This window comes from Parasteatoda tepidariorum, chromosome 7 (genome assembly GCF_982258835.1).
Source record: "Parasteatoda tepidariorum strain Cologne lab strain chromosome 7, Ptep-v5.0, whole genome shotgun sequence".
NCBI classification, from domain to species: domain Eukaryota; kingdom Metazoa; phylum Arthropoda; class Arachnida; order Araneae; family Theridiidae; genus Parasteatoda; species Parasteatoda tepidariorum.
Window position 1 is genome coordinate 76,835,545 of NC_141761.1, and position 21,371 is coordinate 76,856,915.

Genomic DNA, 21,371 nt, shown 5'->3' on the forward strand with positions numbered 1-21,371 from the left:
ACATAACTTTTTGAGAAATTATGCATTGTACATTAAAGTCGATGGAAGTTTTAAATATATTTTTCATCATTCAAAAAAATCTGGTTTCATGATAATAAAATTTCTATTGTCCTAAAAATAAAATTATCCACCATTTTACCTTATTTAAAAACATCCTCAGAGTTAAAAATTGTTATTAAAGTTTAACAGATTGGAAAACAAGTTCATTTTGTCAAAATGTACATCATAGCGTGTATGCACAGTTTAATAAAATGAAATATATTTTAATATTTATTTTTAAATGCCACAAGCTGTATATACTTTAATTCATTATAGTAACAAATATTTTATAAAACTACCTTCAACATTTGTAAAAAAAATGTTTTGACAATAAATGATCAGTAAAAAAAAAAAAAAAAAAAAACAACTATTGCTACACGGAGGACAAAATTCTGGTAAAATATCTGTACTGTACGATAATAACATTTTTGGTAAAAGAAAAATGTAATTCCAATTAATAAAAACAAAATTATACGGTATCTGAACCAATCATTTTGTAATTTTTCCGTTCATATTATAACAGTTTACTGGAAATTCTGGATTTCAAAATTCTAACTTTTGTTACTACACCTTCATTAAAAAATACAAAACTGAATTTAACCAAATGAATGGTTTTTATGACATGTTCTAAGGTATCATGACAAAATTACCAAATTATGCCCATTTACGAAATTTATCGTTCATTATGAAATCATGTTTTAATGTTTATTTTACCGAAATCCCAGAAGCGCTTTAGTAAAAAGTATCGAGCTTTTTGGTGTTCTCATAGAACCAGAAACACGGTAAATTTTACAATATTTTGGTATTTTTAGCCATACTTTTTTCTCAGTGTAGTAACAGCTTTTTCACATTTTGTGCTTATGACATGGAATAAACCTAAAGCTTGCCAGCAAATTCACACATCATTAAACAAAGAAAATGAACAATCTGTCATTAAGAATTTTTTCATATTTTAAATTTTAAAACCCAGCTTAACATTTCGTTATTTTTTCAAATGTCTATGTATATTTGAGATCAAATTTGGCTAATTTCTGACATTTTGACTATATAATAAGTAGAGCCGTGATGGCTCAGAGGATAGAGCGTTCGCCTTCCAATGTCGTGAACCTGGTTCGAATTCCAACTATGGCTGGTCGATATGAATTCCGCATTCGGCTTGCACCAACTACAGGGCTGACGTAAAAATATCCTCAGTGGTTGACGGATCTTAGGTTAGAGTCCCCTTGCCATCAGGCTAACCGTGGGAGGTTCTCGTGGTTTTCCTCTCCATGTAAGGCAAATGCGGCTTAGTGTCCTCGAAAAGTCCTCCACGAAAGCAAATATCTCCCAATACTTGACCCAGAAGTTCTTTTGTCTTCTGGATTGGTTTCAAAATTACAAGGCTACGGAGTAGCAGCAAACCCAAAAATTGGGTCGGCTGTTCAACGATGGTTATAAAATAAATCATATGATAAATTTAGTTTTCGTTAACATGATAAGCGAAAAAATACAACTTAGCATGAGGAAATAAAACTTAAAAATAATTTATTTTAATATAATTCTTTTTCTCATTTGCTAAATATTGTTTACAAAGAAATAATAAAACTGAAATGAAATGTTCAATAACTTAAAGAAAATAAAAAAGAATAGCCCTACCGGGGAATGCTGGGACGAGGAGTCTGACTCTGACATGGAGATGATCATGAACTGTGAATGACAAAAATTTAAAGGATCAAAACTATGTCTGTGTATAATTTCTTTTTTTCAAAATTAAGTTATTCTGTAAAAAATCATACAAAAATGCCGAAAAAAATCACTGACATACTAGGTCATTAAATTCAAATACATTAGACTCTCTTTTAACCGGGTTTATTTTAACCAGTTTACTGCTTTAACTGGGAAATTAAAAGGCGAAAAATTATAACCGATAAAATTGCTAAGTTTTGAAATAAAATAAAATCCAATAATAAAAAGTGGTTTGTGAAACACAATGGAGTTACATGCAGCACATTTCTGGAAAAAAGAAAAGGACTCAAATTGAAATTGTGGTCCTTTGATTGTCCTTGAATTATGGTCATAGTTCGTCAGCTGAGTCATGATTTTTATCGACTTAAGAAAATTATAACTTGAAGTCATGATTTTCACAAGTCGATGCATTTTTTTTCAGCTTTATTTTTCATTTATTTATTTATTTTTAATGTTACCATGTTCAATCTTTTTATCTGTTATTTTTATAATTATTTAAGTTATTCATTCAAATCTCCGTTTATTGGTCTCATTACAAAATTTATTTATTGATTGAAATGCTTTTCATTCTTTTTTTCATATCTGAAATATTGTCAAGACCAGATTAAAGAGAGTCTATTGTAATAAATGCTTGCTCAAGATTAAATTGTGCTAAATTAACAAAGCAAAAATGACAAAATTAATGAAACTGTATAAAAATGTAAGCTAGAGAAATGGGCAAACCTCATATTAATATTTAGGTTATCATCCAGTCTTTTATAAGCAGAAATTAGGAATTAATGACCAAAATCTTATCAAAAATTATACTAAGTGCTAAAAAGCTTATTAAAAAAGAATATTTTAACATAAATAGGATATTATTATTTGATCAAACATTTCAAACTTTTGTGAAATTATCACATGTAAAATATGTTTCGATTTTCAAATTTTACGTTAAAATTAAATGATAACTGTGTTGCTTAAAATAAAACCAGAAAAGTAACAGTCGCTTATTTATTTATATAATTTCCTATTTATTAATTTAACTTCTTATTTTTATTTTTAATTTTCATATTTCGTTTTTCCATGCATTAATTTTTTAGATAATTTAATTGGAAAATTGATATAAATTCAATAAAATTTAAGCAATTTATTGAATAATCATGTCATATAATGATGCAAAGAACAAAAACAACTCACAGCTATATCAGATATTTTTATTTCTGAGCAAGAAATTAAACTATCAAAGCATTTAGGACACAAAGTAAAGTGTAATAAATAAATAAAATAAAAGTATATTCATGTTTTGTAGCTATAAACACATTCTAATAACATTACACTGTAAAAAAGAATTTTTTTAAATTGAGCAAAAACATGTCAAAATAGCTCTAAAAAAATGCTGTCGAATTTGAAAACCCTATGTATTTAAAATTCAATCAGAATAAGCTCGTTTTTTTAACAAAATGAGTGTGAGAGAAAAAGAGTTGAAAGTGTGAGCGAGATATTCGTTGGTTGCCGACAGGGTTCGAACTAACGACTTCCGGGTCCGTAATAGAATGCTGTAACCATGGTCAATGACACATACTGATTTCTTATATCAATGGCACATAGGGTTGTAATTTGGAAAATATGGTCAAAATAGCTTCGTCAAGAGATTTTTTTAAATTTCACTTTTCGTTTATTTCGCTATATTTTAAAATTTTTTAATGTGTGTCATGATTCATCACGGCAATTACTATATAGAGCTTCTTAACTCTCCCTGGTAATTAAAGCAGTAGTACAACTATGGTTCTTAAAGCATCCCACCAGACACTCGGAAGTCCTTGGTTCGAATCTTCGGCTGGCAGCCATTCAACATATCTCTTATATAGTTCTTCCACATGCATTTTGTTCAAAAATGTATAAGCTGTTAAAACTTTGAATACACAGGGTTTTCAAATTCGAGTATTCGAATGTTTCGAAACTATTTTGACACATTTTTGCTTAATTTTTAGATACCCTTTGTTACAGTGTTGTTGTGCAGAAACATTATGTGTATGGCTTCAGTTTCAAAACAATAGTTTAAAAAAATAGCTATGTAAGTCTACTCATTTTCTCTAAAATAAACAAAATAAATCACTACTTATTTTTTTTAATTTAACATATTATACCTGAAAAAAGATATTTTTGAACTGTACGATAATTAATATTTTTATAATTTAAAACCTTCTATTTATGACCCCAGTCATATATTTAGTTCATTTATATGAATTCATATTTAAATATGAATTCATAACAATATCTAAAGTTCAGCATTTTTTCAGAAATATAATAAATAATTTTGAAAAAAAAAAATAATTAAGGCAAATAAATAAAAAATGAGGCAAAGTAAAATGCACAAGTACTCAATTTTTTAATTCTTGAAACATATGTAAATAAAATATTCTGATGATCCAAACCAATAAATACTATTCTTTAGAGTGGGTTTTAAAAAATCACTTTTCACGTTTACATAAAAAAATTTAAAATCTTGAATAAAACTGAAGAAGTCCTTTACTGTAGTTGCTTTGTACTTGCCGAGAAATCCATCATCATTACCAAATTATCTAAATTATAAGTAGTAAGCTGCTAATAGGGGTACAATGAACTATTAATTAATAAATAGTATTATATTATATATTACATAATTAATAATAAAAATGTTATAATTTGATATAAATATGAAAATGCATACATTAAAATTATAATTAATTGCTTTTGAGCTTATTATATCCAATAAAGAGGATAAAATTTTCCCAAATTACGTATTTTTAAGTATATATATATTTTTTTAAATTTTTTTTTAATATTGTATTGTGTTATCTTGGCAATTTTTAACTGATGAACTATTAATTCAGGTGAGAATAAGAAGCCCTCATATTTCCCGTTATTTTCTTTAAATTTTGTAAAAGAATGATAAAACTAAGCCAAGCATCTTAACGAATTAAATCTTATAGAGGATATTTTAAAAAAGTAACTTACATTTGTGCAACATAAGTAAGAAATTTTGAACCTTTCGTACTGTTTGTCTACTAAAGAACTCCCTCGACAGTTTCCAGAGGATTGTTGTTGACCATATTTGCAAATTTAAAATGTTTCAATTATGTGTGTGGGGTAAATATTTAGTTTTAACTCTTTGGCGAGAGAGATTTTTGAAAAGTTTATTTCATTGAACGAACTTTAACAATTCTCCATCTACTTATTATTTCTGGTTGACGAGGGAGGTTTCAGAAGTTTAATTCTTTAAAATGATATTTTCTTTTTTCAACAATGGCAGATAAACCTAAACTCAATAACGGAAGAAGTTTTTTTGATTCTACAGACAGTACTTGACTTTAAGGGGAAATTTGCACAGAGCCCACTAACTGCCAGTATACTGCTATACTCTGTTGGGTGAGGACTGATAGTGGAAGTAAACACAAAGGGTTGGGGACTATCGTAAACATTACCTACATTCGCCAGTTCCTTGTGGCGTCAATGGCTCTTTTCATGTTCACCATTAGTCAGATTAGCAATGTTTTTAAAACTTATTGGTAAACCAGCTATGGACCAAGTGTCAGATGGCATTGTTTCCTTTCTCTATCAGTTCTCACAAAAGAGAGAATAGTTTCAAACTAGGATCGGGAAACAATACAACAGATTCGGATACAGTATAAGGACCTCCGGATTATCCCTATCATCTGACTATATATTCTTTGTAATTAAATTCGAATAACATTTATATATCACTAAATATAATTCTAGAAAAAAAAACGTGATATTAGAACTATTGAAATCCGAGCTTACGACATCATTAGTAGAATTTGGCATAGTTGAATTTCGTATCTAATGGCATACAAAACTCGTTGCGAGCAGCGCGCCTTTAACACCAAGTATGCTGTAATAAGTTACAAAGCCTTCAACCTTACATCGCCAACAGCCAAGGTGAGGAATAATCTATGCGAAACAATAACCATCCTTTCAGTTTTTCAAGAAAGAGAAGAGCATCACCCTACAAACACACCTCATTTTTCCAAATAAAATGAGCATTCTTCTAGCTACTTAATCGCTAAGTTTCAGCCCATAGCAGCCCCATTACCACAAAGACTCTATTTGTGGACCTAATCCTGCTCTTCGGGGTCCGGTAGTTCTACAAATAACTATAAATCTTAGTAATTACATCTCTGAGCCATTAAAGCGTCGCATAGAGGCCTTTTGAGAAGTCAGTGAGAAAGATGGCGGTTGTATCATCAGAAAGGCCGACAAATCGTTCCATTGCGTGATATCTAACAAGAATGTTATGAAGTCACGCTATTCCAACTCCCCACGCCTTCCATTTGGTTTTATATACCTATTATCCGGCAGCAGGATCCAACCCCTTCCTACACCAGGACAAAGCCAAGATTAGACAAAAGGGATGATATTGTTTGGCACAGTTTCACCATAAAAAGTTTCTTTATTGTCTTCGAATGACAAGTGTAAAATTTATCAGAAATGGATGACGAAATACATTTTGAAAATGGATGACGAAATACATAAAATAATATGCATTGATGAAACTTTTTAATGTTGAAAAACATAATAGTGTTTATCAAATCTAGTTGATTCTTTACTTCAATCATTTTGTCCAAAATTTAATAAATGTTTTCAAAATTTTGTACCGACTCCGAATTTTAATTCCGACTATTGAAATTTTAAAATTGATAGCTGTATTATTTACATAAATTATTACTTGCGGTCTTGAAAAACTGAACAATGTTCTGTAAAAATGTAAAAACCATGGTAATGAACAAACAAAATAAATAATTAAGAAATAAAGAAGGAATATAATGAAAAAGTAAAATAAATAATAATAAGAATACATTAATTAATGCCTTTATGGTGTAATTAATTCTGACTTACGGCTAAAAGTTTATTTGTTTGAAGATAAAATTTTAAATTAAAGTGCAAAACAGAAAAACTAATAAATCCATACTTATGAAATTAACCTATAAAACTAGGTCACCCCTGAAACAATAGACCACTACTGAACTAATTTGATCTAATTTAAGCTCCTGAGTGTTTACTTTGTATTCATATGGGAACAACATTATCTTTTTCTCGCGAAATATATATAAAAATTGCTGTCATATTTTTTAAGGCAGTAACTGTAACTTTAAGAAATGTTGTTATTTATACCTTTTTGTATTTGTAGAAATTTTTATATTTCTAGAGAATATAATTTATGTGATAGCCTATGAATAAATGATTTAAGGTTGTAATTTTAAATAAGTAAATAATTGCGTAATTTAACATTTTACATAAAATTTATTTTATTTTAAGTATTAAAAACATTTTTTACTAAATTTCAAGCAATACGACTGATCTGACTGTTGTGTGAAATTTTTCATAAGAATTTTTGTTAATGTTAATTTTGTTAATATGAACAATATTTTGTTAATATGAACACAAATGTCGAATTAAACTATCTTAATACATTATTCAATGAAATAGATTTTTGAATAATAGTACGAAGCAAGACCTTACTTTATTTTATATTAAGCATCAAATGCATTTTCTTTTTTACCGAAATTTCATGCAGTACGACGCATCTGTATGTTGTGTGAAATTTTACAAAGGATGTTTTGTTAACGTGAATAGGGACCAATCAAGACAAAGTCAGGCCCAAGGCCCTCAACATTTTCCGAGCCCCTAACGAAATATTTTGAAATTAAATTTCTGAAGAGTAGTCCTAACAATAAAAAGATTCTATTGAACTGCATGATTCAAGAGAAACATTCTAAAAAATTTTGAAAGCAGACAATTGAAGATTATTTTTCTAAGATAAAGTTTGCGCATCTAAATAATAAAGCAAAATATAAAATGTTGAGTGTAAATAAAAATAGTTTGGTTACCACAACAAGTGAAATCAGTGATGTTTGCTAAAAGTCACTGATTAGCTGAATTATTTTAAAGATTGTAGCCTTCATCTGCAGCTTTACATAGTTGTTAAGAATTAGCTTTTAGTTCTTGTTGACACTAATTATTTATAAAAGACTTTGCGAATATGCATTCTTGTTGCATTTACTTAAGCCGTTGGAGTAAAAATTGTACCAATTAAAATTGAGCTGTACTTTTGAATTTGATAAGTGCAATGTTTACACGAGTTTGGCTTATCACAATATAATGAAAATTTGAAATAAAAAAAATGCCTTTTTGAGAAGAAAGAACTGTTTCTTTGAGTATTTAAAAAAAAAGTAATTTTGTGGACTTTTTACTAATTTTTGAGGTCTCCAGAAAGTGTGGGCCCTAGGCCCTGCCTATTGGGCTTGGGTGTTAATCAGGCCCTGAATGTGAACAATGCTCTCAATTACAAATTGCAAGTGTTGGATTACACTATGTTAATAAATGGAGTAGATTTTCGAATAATAGTGAGAAACGAAACCTTACTTTATTTTATATTAAGCTTTTCATACTTTTTTCTTTACCTAAATTTAATGCAATACGACACAATGCAATGCGATCTGTTGTGTGAAATTTTTAAAATAAGTTTTTGTTATTATGAACAACGCACTCAATCAAAAATATTGGATTGAAATGCTTTAATTCATTAATCATCAAAGTAGATTGTTGAATAACAATTAGATCTGAAACCTTACTTTATTCTTTTTAAGTATTTGAAATATTTTCCACCAAAATTCCACATCATAATATACGCTCGTCTTTTCAAATAAATTGTACAAATTTTATAGTCAATTGTGCGAGCAATAATTAATCTCCAATTTTACGAAATTAGAAACCATAACCTCTTATCACATCTTCAGGAATAAATTCAAAATTTGGAGAAGTAAATTTATCAAAACGTACGGGTGGTGTTAGAATATTTTATTTTCAGTTATATTTGCGTATATATATGTATTAAACAGAATTTTATATAAAAATAAAAAGGGTTTTATTTGAAAAGAATATTTGCTAATAATAGTTTTATTGTAACGAAGATAAGCTCGCAAAAAGTGTATTTAGAATCTAAGAAAGTAGAGATGATCTGTAAATTTCGAAAACATTAAAAGTGAATAGTTAGCCGTTACAAAAAAAATTTTTTTTGTTTGAGCAAGTGTAGAAAAAATTATTTTTATGTTAGAGCAAGTGTAGAAAGTTTTTAGGAAGAGTGACACTATTTGAAAGAAAGATTACGGAAAGATTTGAAAGAAAAAGTTTTTAGTTATACCGACACACTTAAAAATATACTTGAAAAAAGAAAAAGAAGAAAAACAGGCTGATCATAATATTTTCACCAAATAGCGCATTATTTTTAATGTAAGCCTAAATGATGGAGATTTTAAAGAGAATACATGGATAAAATAATCCTAGAAACTAGGCTTTATTGCTAATTACGTAATGTTTAGGTTTGATTCAGTTAGGTTATGAGTGAAATTAAAATAAACAACACGAGACATTCAATTTTAAATGATTGCAAAACAATCAATAATTACTGTAGCTCTTAAATTTGCAGTTTCTTTTAAATTAAGATATTTATCTATTTATATTTGGATTAGTTCTTAAACACGATATAAAAATGAGGTGTTGCCCCTGCATATCAGTAAATCTTGAATGATATTCTGATTTTATTATGTTCACAATAGAAAATAATTTCAAAAACACATGTTGATCTAAAACTACATCAATATTTGACAGAAAATCATGAGATTTAGAAAATTGCTTGTTTGGTAAAAATTTTCTAATGTCTAAATGCTAATTGGATCACTTATAGTTGAATTGAGTTCTGAAGTTCAATAAGTTTCAAAAAACAATATTATTTTAAAATTTTTTTTTTAGTTTTTCACTAAGCATACCTCTGAAAAAAAAAAATTACCTGCCACTGTGAAAATTTCCCTGGGCCAGTCTGTGTAGCATGCGTGCTACGCCTTATCTATCCATGATTTATAATAACAACAAGAATTACATAAAACGAAGACAAAACAACACAAGACTAATAATAAATCTCTGGTTATTAAACAAAAAACTCAGATGAAAGTAATAAAACGTTTGTTATTAATGCTTTTAAAAACAAAACTCTAACTACAAGATTTCCATTAATTTCTGAAAAATATGAACCAAGAAAACAAAATCACATTTAAATTCCAAACCAGAAAAGACAAAAAAAAAAAAAAAAGTAAATTTCTGAACGGTCTACACCCAAATATATTTAGCCGCTACTTGCATTTTGATTACCCTCCAAGGAATTTGATCTTTGAACGAAAAATGGAAACGAAAAAAAAAAAAAAACAATAAAAACCGCGGGTACTATTTTAGCTAAATAAAATTGTTCATCCTAAATGGAATTAAATTAAGTTCCGCTTATAATACTTTTTTTCTTCTTAAACCACGTCTCATTGATAATGGTAGTATTTCAAGTTTAGGATGAAAAGCAATCAATACAAACGGACAAATGGCTGGAAGCATGGGGTCTAGGGGCGGGCGAAGAAGAAAATCAGTACGAACACACTACGCGAAACAACATCTAATGCCCACAGAGCACAACAACACGCTTTTAACGAATGATCCTGCATCTAGCCCCCTCTGTGAATCATTGGCGAGCATTTCAACTCCTAACTTCGAAGGAATGATTTATGTGAAAAGCTGTAGATGCTGTCCCCACCTCTTTTCATCTTCTATCCTCCAAGTGGGTAGTCATGGCAACGCGTACCTCCTCTTTTCCACAACCAAAAGGAAAGGAATTTTAAGGAGGACCGAGAGCAAAAGATGCTGCTCCAGTTAGAACAGTGAAAATCTTCCTCCTCCCCTTTTCCACTTCCTCTTTCTATGTATGAAAAGAATCCTGGTTAGATATTCTGGTGATTTTCTTTTGTGTTGGGAATTATGAAAGCAGTTAAACCTGGATTAACAATGAGAATCAGGATGTGGATGCAAAAGAAGAAAAAATGGATGTTTGCATAAAAATATTTTTTCGATTTCTATCGAAAAATTAAATCTTTTAACTTTTATTTAGGTTGTATTATTAAATGTATTTTACCCTCAAATGCCATTTTGAGCATTCAAAAATATAGTTAAAACCGACCAAAATGTAAAATTTGCCTTTAAGGTCTTTTTCGTATCCCTTTTAAAGATGTTAAGGAATATTGAAGCTTTAAATTTCTATCTCGAGTTTTCTTTTTATGAAAATGTCAAAACCAGCTTTCAAATTCTGTTATAACTTATAAATTTTGTTGTACGACAAAAATTTCCAAATCCTCCCCAAAAAAACATTTAAAAGTGCCTTATAAAATTATAACCTGAATATAAGTAAAAGCATAAATCTGCTTTTCGCAAACGTTAGTATTAATGATGTACTTTTGGAATCATTTTCTAGTTTTATATTCAACCTTTTTTTTAATCCAAAATGTGTAAGACCAAACATCAGGACATTTTGTGGTTAACAAACTGCTCCAACGTTATACTCAGTTACACAAAATTTAAAAGCTATCTTTAGTGAAAATTTCTTGCATTACGCTCTATAATTTAAAGTAAGGAAACAATTATTTTAAATATAATACAAATATTCAAATATGCTTCACATTTTGTTCAAAGCATATGTTAATATGTCAATATTTCAAACACAAAAGGAACTTGCAAATTTTTCTTAACCCTGTTGAAACTTTTTGCAGAAATATATTTTGATATAAATTACATATTTTATGTTCTTTGAACAGTAACTTTCATTTAGATCATTTATCGAAAGTTTGTAGCTTATAAATTTAGCGAAATATCAGACAAATTAATTTTTGCTTGCAGATGAGAAAACATTGAGTTCAAATGCATTAACGTTAAACGAACTATGATTGCAATTTTCATTCTTAAAATATTATAATACAACTCACATTTTCAACGAAGATGGAAAAAAAAGAGTTAATAACATTCTTATATTACTAAAATTACAATTTATTGAAATAAAATTATGTCTTAAGTTTAAATACATAGCATTTCATAGAGACTCACGATATAATTTATTACAAAGCTCTTATGCTAGAGTAGAACCTTTGCAACTTCAATAAGTCTACAAAGCCATGATATAAAAGACTACTTTTACACAGGTTATTATTTTCAAAGAGTTGGTAATTCAGATAGCAGCATTTAAAAAATCGTGTTTTCTAAAACGTAAAGAATGCTTTCTGGAAAGCAAGAATATTACAATCAAAAATGATTTTTTTAACTTTATAGCAAGCATAATTTATAGCATACATATTTTGAAAAAGAACAAGCTTTGTTGTTTGGATTTCAATACATTTATGTTTGAGAATTTCACTCTTATTTTATATAATTCCCAAACAATTTTTTGGAAAAAAAATTCTGAAAACAAACTAGCTCAAACTAAATCTTACATTTGAAAAAACATTTTTTTTACTACTTAATAGGGTGACATCTTTTGTGCATTCATATCTTTTTTTTCCTCTCTGAAATGTCCGTATAATCAAAATCATTGCAAAAAAATATTTTTAAAAAATATAGTGCTGTTAAATCCATACAGAAATTTTACGCACCGATTTATAGTAGAAGATTCTTTTTCACCTGGTTGTGCAGGTTTCAAATGAAAACTCAACAAATTGTTTTAATTTCTCAATTTTTACAAAAAATAGAAAATAAAATATTGTTCTAAGATTAAGATGAAAAAAATAATATTATTCTTGTAACATTTTTAATGCTTTTTTTTACTCATTTAAAAACTAATAATTCATATTCTTGTAACATTTTTAATGTTTTTTTACTCACTTAAAAACTAATACTTCATATTAAATATGTGTTTACTTTAGTCGTTTATTATTTAACGTTCTGTGTTCAAGCCTTGAATCGGAAGAACTGCTTAAATAAAGAATTACGAAACTTCTCTCCTAAAACTTTACTTCTAAATTCTATTACAATATATTTTTAACCTAAATCAGTTTGATCAATTACACACCTTTAAAAAAACCGATGCTTTACTATAATGATAATAATGTAGATGATGAATACAGTTAGGATATAATAATTTCTTAAGAAATAAGCTTAAAGGTAAGGAATACAGAAAACATTATACTGCGCTTCATGCGTTAAGTGTTTATAAAATTAGCCATATTCCTTGATTACCATAAAAAGGCATTTAAATTTTCTTCACCAATTTAATAATTTTATGTGCTTTAACTTACTAACTACATGTTTGAATATCGCTAGGAAGTGCTAGCCCTTTAAACCTTTTTAATAACTACACGCAAAATTAAAGGTAAAAAGCCACAATAAGTTTTAGCTATTTTTTCTCTTCGATCTTGCCGGTGGGATTAACGAAAATGTTAGATGGGGTAATTATTTCTTACAATGAATAAACTCTTCGAGGTAAAATTCATATGGATGCTTTCTATGGTCGAAAATGAGCTAAAATTTGCTTTGGCTATGACTTTTTTCACGGGATGGGCTATAATTTTTGGTGGCTAACGTTTCACGTCAAAAATTTGCACTGTTAAAATCAAAATTCTAGCAGTGTATGAGTAAGTGCATGTGTAAGTGCAAATACAACACTCAAAACTCGTGCGAACAAGAATCGTCTTGTAGTTATTGGACGATAACAACGCTAAATTATAACATTTTCTTAAAAACAGTCACTTTAACGATAAAACTTATTATTGAATAAATGCTCATAAAAAAGAATTAAGAATAATAACCCTTCAAATTAATCAGTTCTTTTTCAATTTATTTGACGTATTAAATCTATTACTGAAAACTGTATGTTTAACTACGAGTTTAGTATATATATATATATATATATAAATATATATATATATATATATATATATATATATATATATATATATATATATATATATATATATATATATATATATATATATATATATATATATATATATATATATTATTTCTTTTTTTTTCCTAGTCCAGTTTCATATGATCAATCATCATCACACAACACTTAACTTTTCAACGAATCAAGCTAATTGCGATCACGCAAAATTGACTTCCATTTAGACTCGGAATAACTATTGATTTCCTGACATCTTCCATTCTTTTTAAATGTGTTTGTGAACAATAGCGTGCAAATATTCACATGCAAATGGAACAAAATAAATCTACCTGCAAGTTCCACGAAATCTTTCCAAATGCTTCTGGCACGTGCATTTTGAAAGCATTTGTCGAAATAAAGAGAAAGGGGGGAAAGTAGTAGTTCCAAATAAATATTCTGATTCTAATTATGAACAGAATTTACTGAGTACTCTCAGTGAATTACATTTTGGGAAATAAAAATGGTTTGAAATATTGCGATTTGCTAACCGAAATTCGACCTTTTCTCATGATCCCTCTGTCCTATGCTAGGTCAAAGGTGCCCTCTGCACAATCGTCATGTTACCTGCGTGTATCGATTTTTGGAGAAATGCGGACAAAGGTAATACAGCTAGATTAGACTCTGGATAGCCGCAGATGACTTTATTATAGGCTATTAGTTTAGATAGCCGCTATCTTTTTCTTTTCAACGTTGAGTCATGTCATATATTTTCGAAATTTTCAGGTCATTTTTCTGTCAAAATTAGAATTAATTTTAATATTTTCTTTTACTACGTTCTCAAAGCTTTACGCATTACTATGCAACCTAAATAAGCAATGACTATGGCTATTTAAATAGACATACTGTATAAGTTTACTGAAAAAGTTTACTGTAAATTCAGCAGAAAAAAATCATACTTTTTTTTAGAGAAAAAAAAATTGTTTAGAGATAAATAAAGTTTTTTTTCTATATTTAATTATTATACTTGCGTTATAAGAAATTCGCGTTTTTGTCATGCAGTTTTGCTTACCATAAGATAGCTACCTTTTTTTTCAAATCATTTTACAATTATTTTATATACTTGCTCTTACTTTTCAGCAATTATTTCATGGTTTTAAGCATAGAGGTTAAACTTTCAAAATTGGAATTAATTTTAATATTTTCCTTTACTACGTTTTTAAAGCTTTACGCATTACTATGCAACCTAAATAAGCAATGACTAGGGCTATTTAATCAGACATACTGTATAAGTACACTGAAAAATGCTGAATTTATATTCACTGTAAATTCAGCAGAAAAAAATCATACTTTTTTAGGAGAAAAAAAAAATTGTTTAAAGATAAATACAGTTTTTTTTTTCTATATTTAATTGCTTTCTTGCGTTGCAAGAAATTCGCGTTTTTGTCATGCAGTTTTGCTTACTAAAAGATAACTACCTTTTTTTCAAATCATTTTACAATTATCTTATATACTTGCTCTCACTTTTCATCAATTATTTCATGGTTTTAAGCATAGTGGTTAAACTTTCAATTTATATTCTACCATTTTCGAATTTATACTCTACCTCATTATTATCTGTCTTAAGATATTATCTGTCTAACATAGTTTTGAACTGTTTTACTTTTAAATATGATTTTAATGAGTCAGAATTTTAAGAAAAAGCTAGTTTAAGACAAAGGTGAATAAAATACAATAAGGTAATAAGAATTACCAAGCATAGAATATTTCCTTAAAAAGCAGTTCTATATTTTTTATGCTCGTGAAATTTATGAATAATTTGTATTAAAAAACATGAACATATAAATTTGAATCTGAAATATTAAATGTAAAAATTGGAATTAAAAAAAATGAAGCAAATTTTAGGATTATTTCGCAATTAAAATTAAAAACATTTTACATAAATTTAGGATACCCTACTAGCTCTTTTTTCCAGAAAAGTGCATTGCAATAAAATAAAGACATTATTTCCTCATTTTAGGTTTTATGCGATAAGTAATTATGTTATTTGCTATTCAACAATTTAAGGTAACAATTTATATAAAATCAATATGCTATAATTTTAGTTCTATTATTTTTTCCGAATAATTTTCTGCTAAAACGAGTTTATGTAATAGATCTTAATTATTACTCGTTTTTATAATGGTTATTTAAACTGCGCACTATCACAAAAGATAACACTTGATAAATGAAAAAGCAGAAACAACACAAGCACGATAAATTAAATAATATTGTATGGTTAATGTAGTTTTGCATTCTATCCATTATTATATCGTACCACAAATACTTAACCGGAATCTTAAATTTAAGAATTTGACTAAGACTAAATTTTTTTTCTCTTTTCATAGGACTCAAATGTGAAATGAATTTAATACTCCTTTATGGTTAATTCATTTTTGGATACAATCCAACAACATAGCATACTACAGGAATTACATATAAGTTGTATATATATAATCAAAAGATGAAAAAGTAAAGATGAAGATTAAAAAGTAAATGCATTTTTATTAAAGCTTAATGTTTAATTAAATGTTTAATGCATTGTTTTTATTTTATTAAAAATGAAAAAGTAAAGGAATTTTTATTAAATTCACCCAAATGCAATCAGAGTTCAACTATACAGCTCGAGTGGAATTTTCTCTCTTACTGTTTCGAAATAACAAACTACAAAAATAAACAAATGAAAAATCTTTATGCTTATGTTACTCTTGTGAAAGGCTTAGGTAGAAAATATAAATGCGAATTTCGCGAAAAATTTGCAGAATTAATTACAAGATTTATTATTTTAAAGCAATATGTATTGAATGTCGTCAATATGCATGAATAACAAACGAAAAAAAAAATATCAGAATAAGTAACTATTCCAAATCATGCAACCAATGCACTTTATTCTTTATGCAACGCATTCATTTATTCTCCATTCTAATTACTCGTTAATCACAGAGTAAATAACTATTCCAAATCATGCAACTAATACAACTTATTCTTTATGCAACTTTTGCAACCTATTTATGATTCTCCTTTTTAATTACTCAAGAAAAAACAAATGAAAAAGATGCCATTTATTAATTTTCCTTTCTAATTATTCAAAAAAAAAAAAAAATTTAAAGTCATCATTTATTTATTCGTCTTTATAATTATTCGGGAAGAAACTGATGAAAAAGTTATCATTTCAGTGCATAAGTTTTGCCATAAAGAAAAAAAAAATGCATCTATGTAATAATTACATAAATGAAGCAATTGTAACAATTATATTAAAACAATTACGCAAAAAAAGTTATGATAGATCATATATTTTTAGTCTCTATATTCTTTGAAATATTTTTACTAGGAAATAAACTCTGCATGCTAATAATGTTATCAATATGCTGAAATCAGTATGAGTACTGAATACTAATAGGAGAAATGATAAAATGTACAATAGATCGACAAAAATATTAAATAACTATTGAATTAAACTAGCATTTGCTATTTTTAAAAACCATTTCTATTTAATATAAAATGGTTTTGTCTAAATTTGAATTTCTTACGTTACATATAGATAAATTATTCATATTTTTAAATAATTATTTCGCTGAATAAAACGATCGTAAACATACAATCGTATTCATACAACAAATACGTTTTCTTAATAAATACTTTAAAAAGTAATTGTTTTGAAATTTGACTCAAATGTATTAATCTATTATCAAACTCATATTCTATTATAGCATTCTTGAATTGAAAGGTACAACGTATAAAATTTAATTGAGTATAACAGAGTACATAAGATTTTTTAAAATAAACCTTAACATTTCAGTTTGAATATTGCATAGTGAAAGAATAATCGTGTAACTATGATCGGTATTTTTACGTAGTATTGTAAATAATTTTAAAACATTCAATTTTTTCGCACTTACATTGAAAGGGTAAGCTGATTTGCAGATAAATTTCGTACAATAGAGTCAATGACAGCTGTTTACTTAAAAATTTTAATTTTTGTGCAAAATGAACTTGCTCTGAAATTAGTTGACAGTTTTCGTTTCTATAAATCATGTTCATATCCTACATTTCATAGAAAATAAAATCGATACACAAAATAACATATTACTTTCCTTTTTATTTTTCATGAAATAAATTCTAATGAACAATCTCCGCGAAAAACTCAAAATATTCAAACACAATATAAATTTCAGAAACATCAATTGCAGATAAATTTCGTATAACATATCTGATAAGAATTGTAAACGTAAGCATTTTAATGTCTGTGCAAAATGAACTAGTTTGGAAAATAGTTCGCAGTTTTAGCATCTACTTCATGTTACGTTTATACCACGTGTCTCATATCGAAAAAAAATCGATACGCGAAAGAAGATATTGCTTTCTTTTTTAATTTTTCATAAAACGAATGCTAATGAGCAATCGCTGCGAAAAACTCAAAATATTCAAACACAATATAAATTGCAGAAACATCAATTGCAGATAAATTTCGTATAACATATCCGATAAGAATTGTAAACGTAAGCATTTTAATGTCTGTGCAAAATGAACTAGTTTGGAAAATAGTTCGCAGTTTTAGCATCTACTTCATGTTACGTTTATACCACGTGTTTCGTAGAAAAAAAATCGATACGCGAAAGAAGATATTGCCTTCTTTTTTATTTTTTTATAAAACGAATGCTAATGAACAATCGCTGTGAAAAACTCAAAATATTCAAATAAAGGTTTGATTCTACCGGCCACGTGACTATCATAATGTATACGCATACATCAAACTCTTCAATAAATCACTGAAGATTCTAAATATTAATCTCATTGAATTCAACTGAGAAGAAAAATAAGTACTCTTCACATTTACCCAGTTAATAGATACCCCCAACCGTGAGAACACGCAAAAAGGAGCACCACTACCACCCCTCGAAATATTTCAACCCGGGCACTCATCAAAAATCCTCTTCAGTTGATCATCCCCACGCCCTGTACCCCATAATACCGTACAATATTTATACTCTCATGACCGTGGTACCCACAAAAGCCTTAAATGAAGCGTCTTCAATAACAAAGAAAATCGCTGGGAGAATCAAGGGGCCGGTTGCAGCGTTGCCGGCGGGGTACTCGTAAGCGCTTGCGTTACCGGATGGGTTACAGCCGGCACGCGGCCAAGAGTCACTACCCAACCGATTGCGTTTCAAGCGGATTTCGTTCGACGCTGCATGCGGGAACTGCGCAACCTTGTGGCGGCAGGGAAGGATGGGATATTGACGGACCACCTGTTCTGTAAAGAATTACGTATAAGATTCCTAGGTATCATTTAATGCAGCTAATTACACATTTGTGAAAGAATTGTTCTATTTTATTTTGTTTTAACAGAAAAATGCACAGAGATTTTTTTTTATGCTTTTGCATTATTAATACTTACGGAATTGTAAGCATTAATCTAATTTGAATTGAAAGATCAAAAGGGTTTTTATTTTGATTAGATTTCCAAAATACGATTAAAATCTAAACAATAGGTATTATTTATATGCTGTAAAAATAAACCGTAAAAAGTCAAATAAATTAGCTAAAAACAGTTTAGAAAAAAAAACGCGAAAAACATATCTGATACAGTTTTAATTCATTTAACGCAAATAAGAATTAAAATTTAATCAATGATTATTATTTGTGATTGATTATTATTTTATAATTACTAATCAATAGATATTGTCCGTAAGAATACATTTCTCAAATTTTCTCTGTGATTTAAAATTACATATTTTGTTATGATTTAAAATCAATATTAATATAAGAATATGAAATATAAAATAGAAACTTATACGTATCTTAAATAATTGTTTCTAAATAAATATACTATGATACAGAAAAAAAAAGATAATTTAAATGCTTAAATCTAGAATATTTTGTAAATTAAAATTATAACATATTATATTATTTAAAGTCATAATCGTTCATATTTACTAATTATTTAGACATATCTAATACAGTCAAATATTAAAGTTTGCTAATTGGGATCATCTAATGAACTCCGAGGAAAAAATCTTTTTGGGAAGGCCCTGGACTGCTTTGACGTGTAGTGCCGAAAAGAAGAATGCAGTTAAAATCTAGTTAAATAAATCAGTTTTTAATAAATACTGCCGACATATTTTTAAATAAAATACTATTATAAAATTATATCTTCTTTATTTCAGAACATAATGGCAATAATGGCATATCTGTAAGACCATAAGATTGTTCACTGTTGTCCACACTGATTGTTCAATGATAAGGTGTTTGTATTTATTTTTTAATTAAAAAACCAATAATGAAAGAATTTCGAAAATTAATTTTTTTATACTTAAGAAAGACTAATGATTTTTCCATTAATTACGATTTTTTTTAAAATTTGCATAATATCCTATATGTAAACTTTCTTATAATTAAAATTTGCTTTTCCAAATTACTCGCATATTTTGATTCTTAGAGAGCTGTTTAATTTTTTGTTTATGAAGTTATATGTTTAGTTGTTGTTAAGCTGACAAATGAAAATGATCAAAAGTTTAAATCACAAGAATTTTATAGCTGCTATTATCCATTGAATATTTAATTTTTTCAATGTTTTATACTAAATTTATCTTTAAAATTAAAGAAAAACAAACTAAGAATGCAGTTATAAAAATATTAATCTTGCAGCACGTATAAACAAATCAATATATTTTTTAATAATTAAACGTAATAGTTATAATACATCCTTAACTGCCAAAAATTTGATCCACTTTTATGTTTTAAACGCGCAGTTATAGAGCAGCAATTAGTAAAAGTCCCCCCCCCCCAAAGAAAAATAATTATTTATATATAAATTAAAAGATCAAAGATCCTGATTCTCTTATGATCTCCTTAGAAAATTAAAAGATTGAAAAAAATGACTCAATTTAAGATTTTTTTTTATAATATTTATTATCAATTATATGTTTTGGCAACAAGCTAATTAAACGTCCCAACACACCGTAAATTTTAGATAGTCAAACTAATTAAATAAACGATAGAATCTTATTAATCGGCAGTTAAGGAGTCCAAAACTATGAATTATATACTATTTAAAAGCCACGAGATTCTTACAGGCGCTCTTGTTGTGTTGATTTAATCTCCTATGACATTAACTCCTTTTAAAATATTGATGACTCATCACTAAGTAACGAGAATTATTTATGGAAAACAAATTTTAATCCTAATCACTCAATATTACTCGGTGCAGGTAATAAAACTTTTAAATGCATAATTTCTCTCCTTATATGATCAAGTATTACATGCATTAACAAAACGTGAATATCTAACCAATAGTTTTCATGGTAGATAAAATAATTACATTGCTCCTAATAAATTGCGCGTTTATCCTTTATTTGTGGGGAGAGGTAATGTTTTTAGACATTCTAATAATTATTTTTCAAACATAGCTTCAGGCTAAGTAAATAATTTCAAGAAACTGTATCTCCCGGCTACTGCGGTTTTTTTAGTTTTGTTTCTCATCTTTGTTTTTCATTTTTCGTTGGCAACTTGACGTTTAAATTTCAAATCATTTTTGTTTCTTATCATATACGTCTTGCAAGCCTTGAGAATGGGTGCCCATTTTTGAATGCTCGAAATATGATGTCTTTTATTTTTGAAACGAAATATTTTTTTTTTAAAATCCAGTAATAGTTTCTGGTATTTTGTTTATTGACTACGGGAATTCGCTCCCAGAACACTCCACTCGCTGCTGTTCCCACTCATATAGTATCCCCCGAAATCATTTAGTATCTTGATTAAGCAATTTATAACTCAAAATTAAAAATTGCTCAATTAAATTATATCAAAACTGCTGTTAAAATGATGCAGATTTTGACTTCACACATGA

The 21,371-nt window shown here is 27.9% G+C and overlaps 1 protein-coding gene across 8 annotated transcripts in view; it reads right to left on the reverse strand.

Moving 5' to 3' along the window:
* The window catches only part of tup (LIM1_Isl and LIM2_Isl domain-containing protein tup), a 128,362-nt gene that overhangs the window by 35,019 nt on the left and 71,972 nt on the right, over nt 1–21,371 (reverse strand). For 4 of the 8 annotated variants that reach the window (XM_071183274.2, XM_016065902.4, XM_016065901.4 and 1 more), the window contains one exon: nt 1,675–1,725. The exons of the other annotated variants lie outside the window; for them this stretch is intronic. In XM_071183274.2, coding sequence (XP_071039375.1) covers nt 1,675–1,725 — 51 coding nt within the window. The remainder of the gene's footprint in view (nt 1–1,674; nt 1,726–21,371) is intronic. 8 annotated transcript variants of the gene reach the window in all.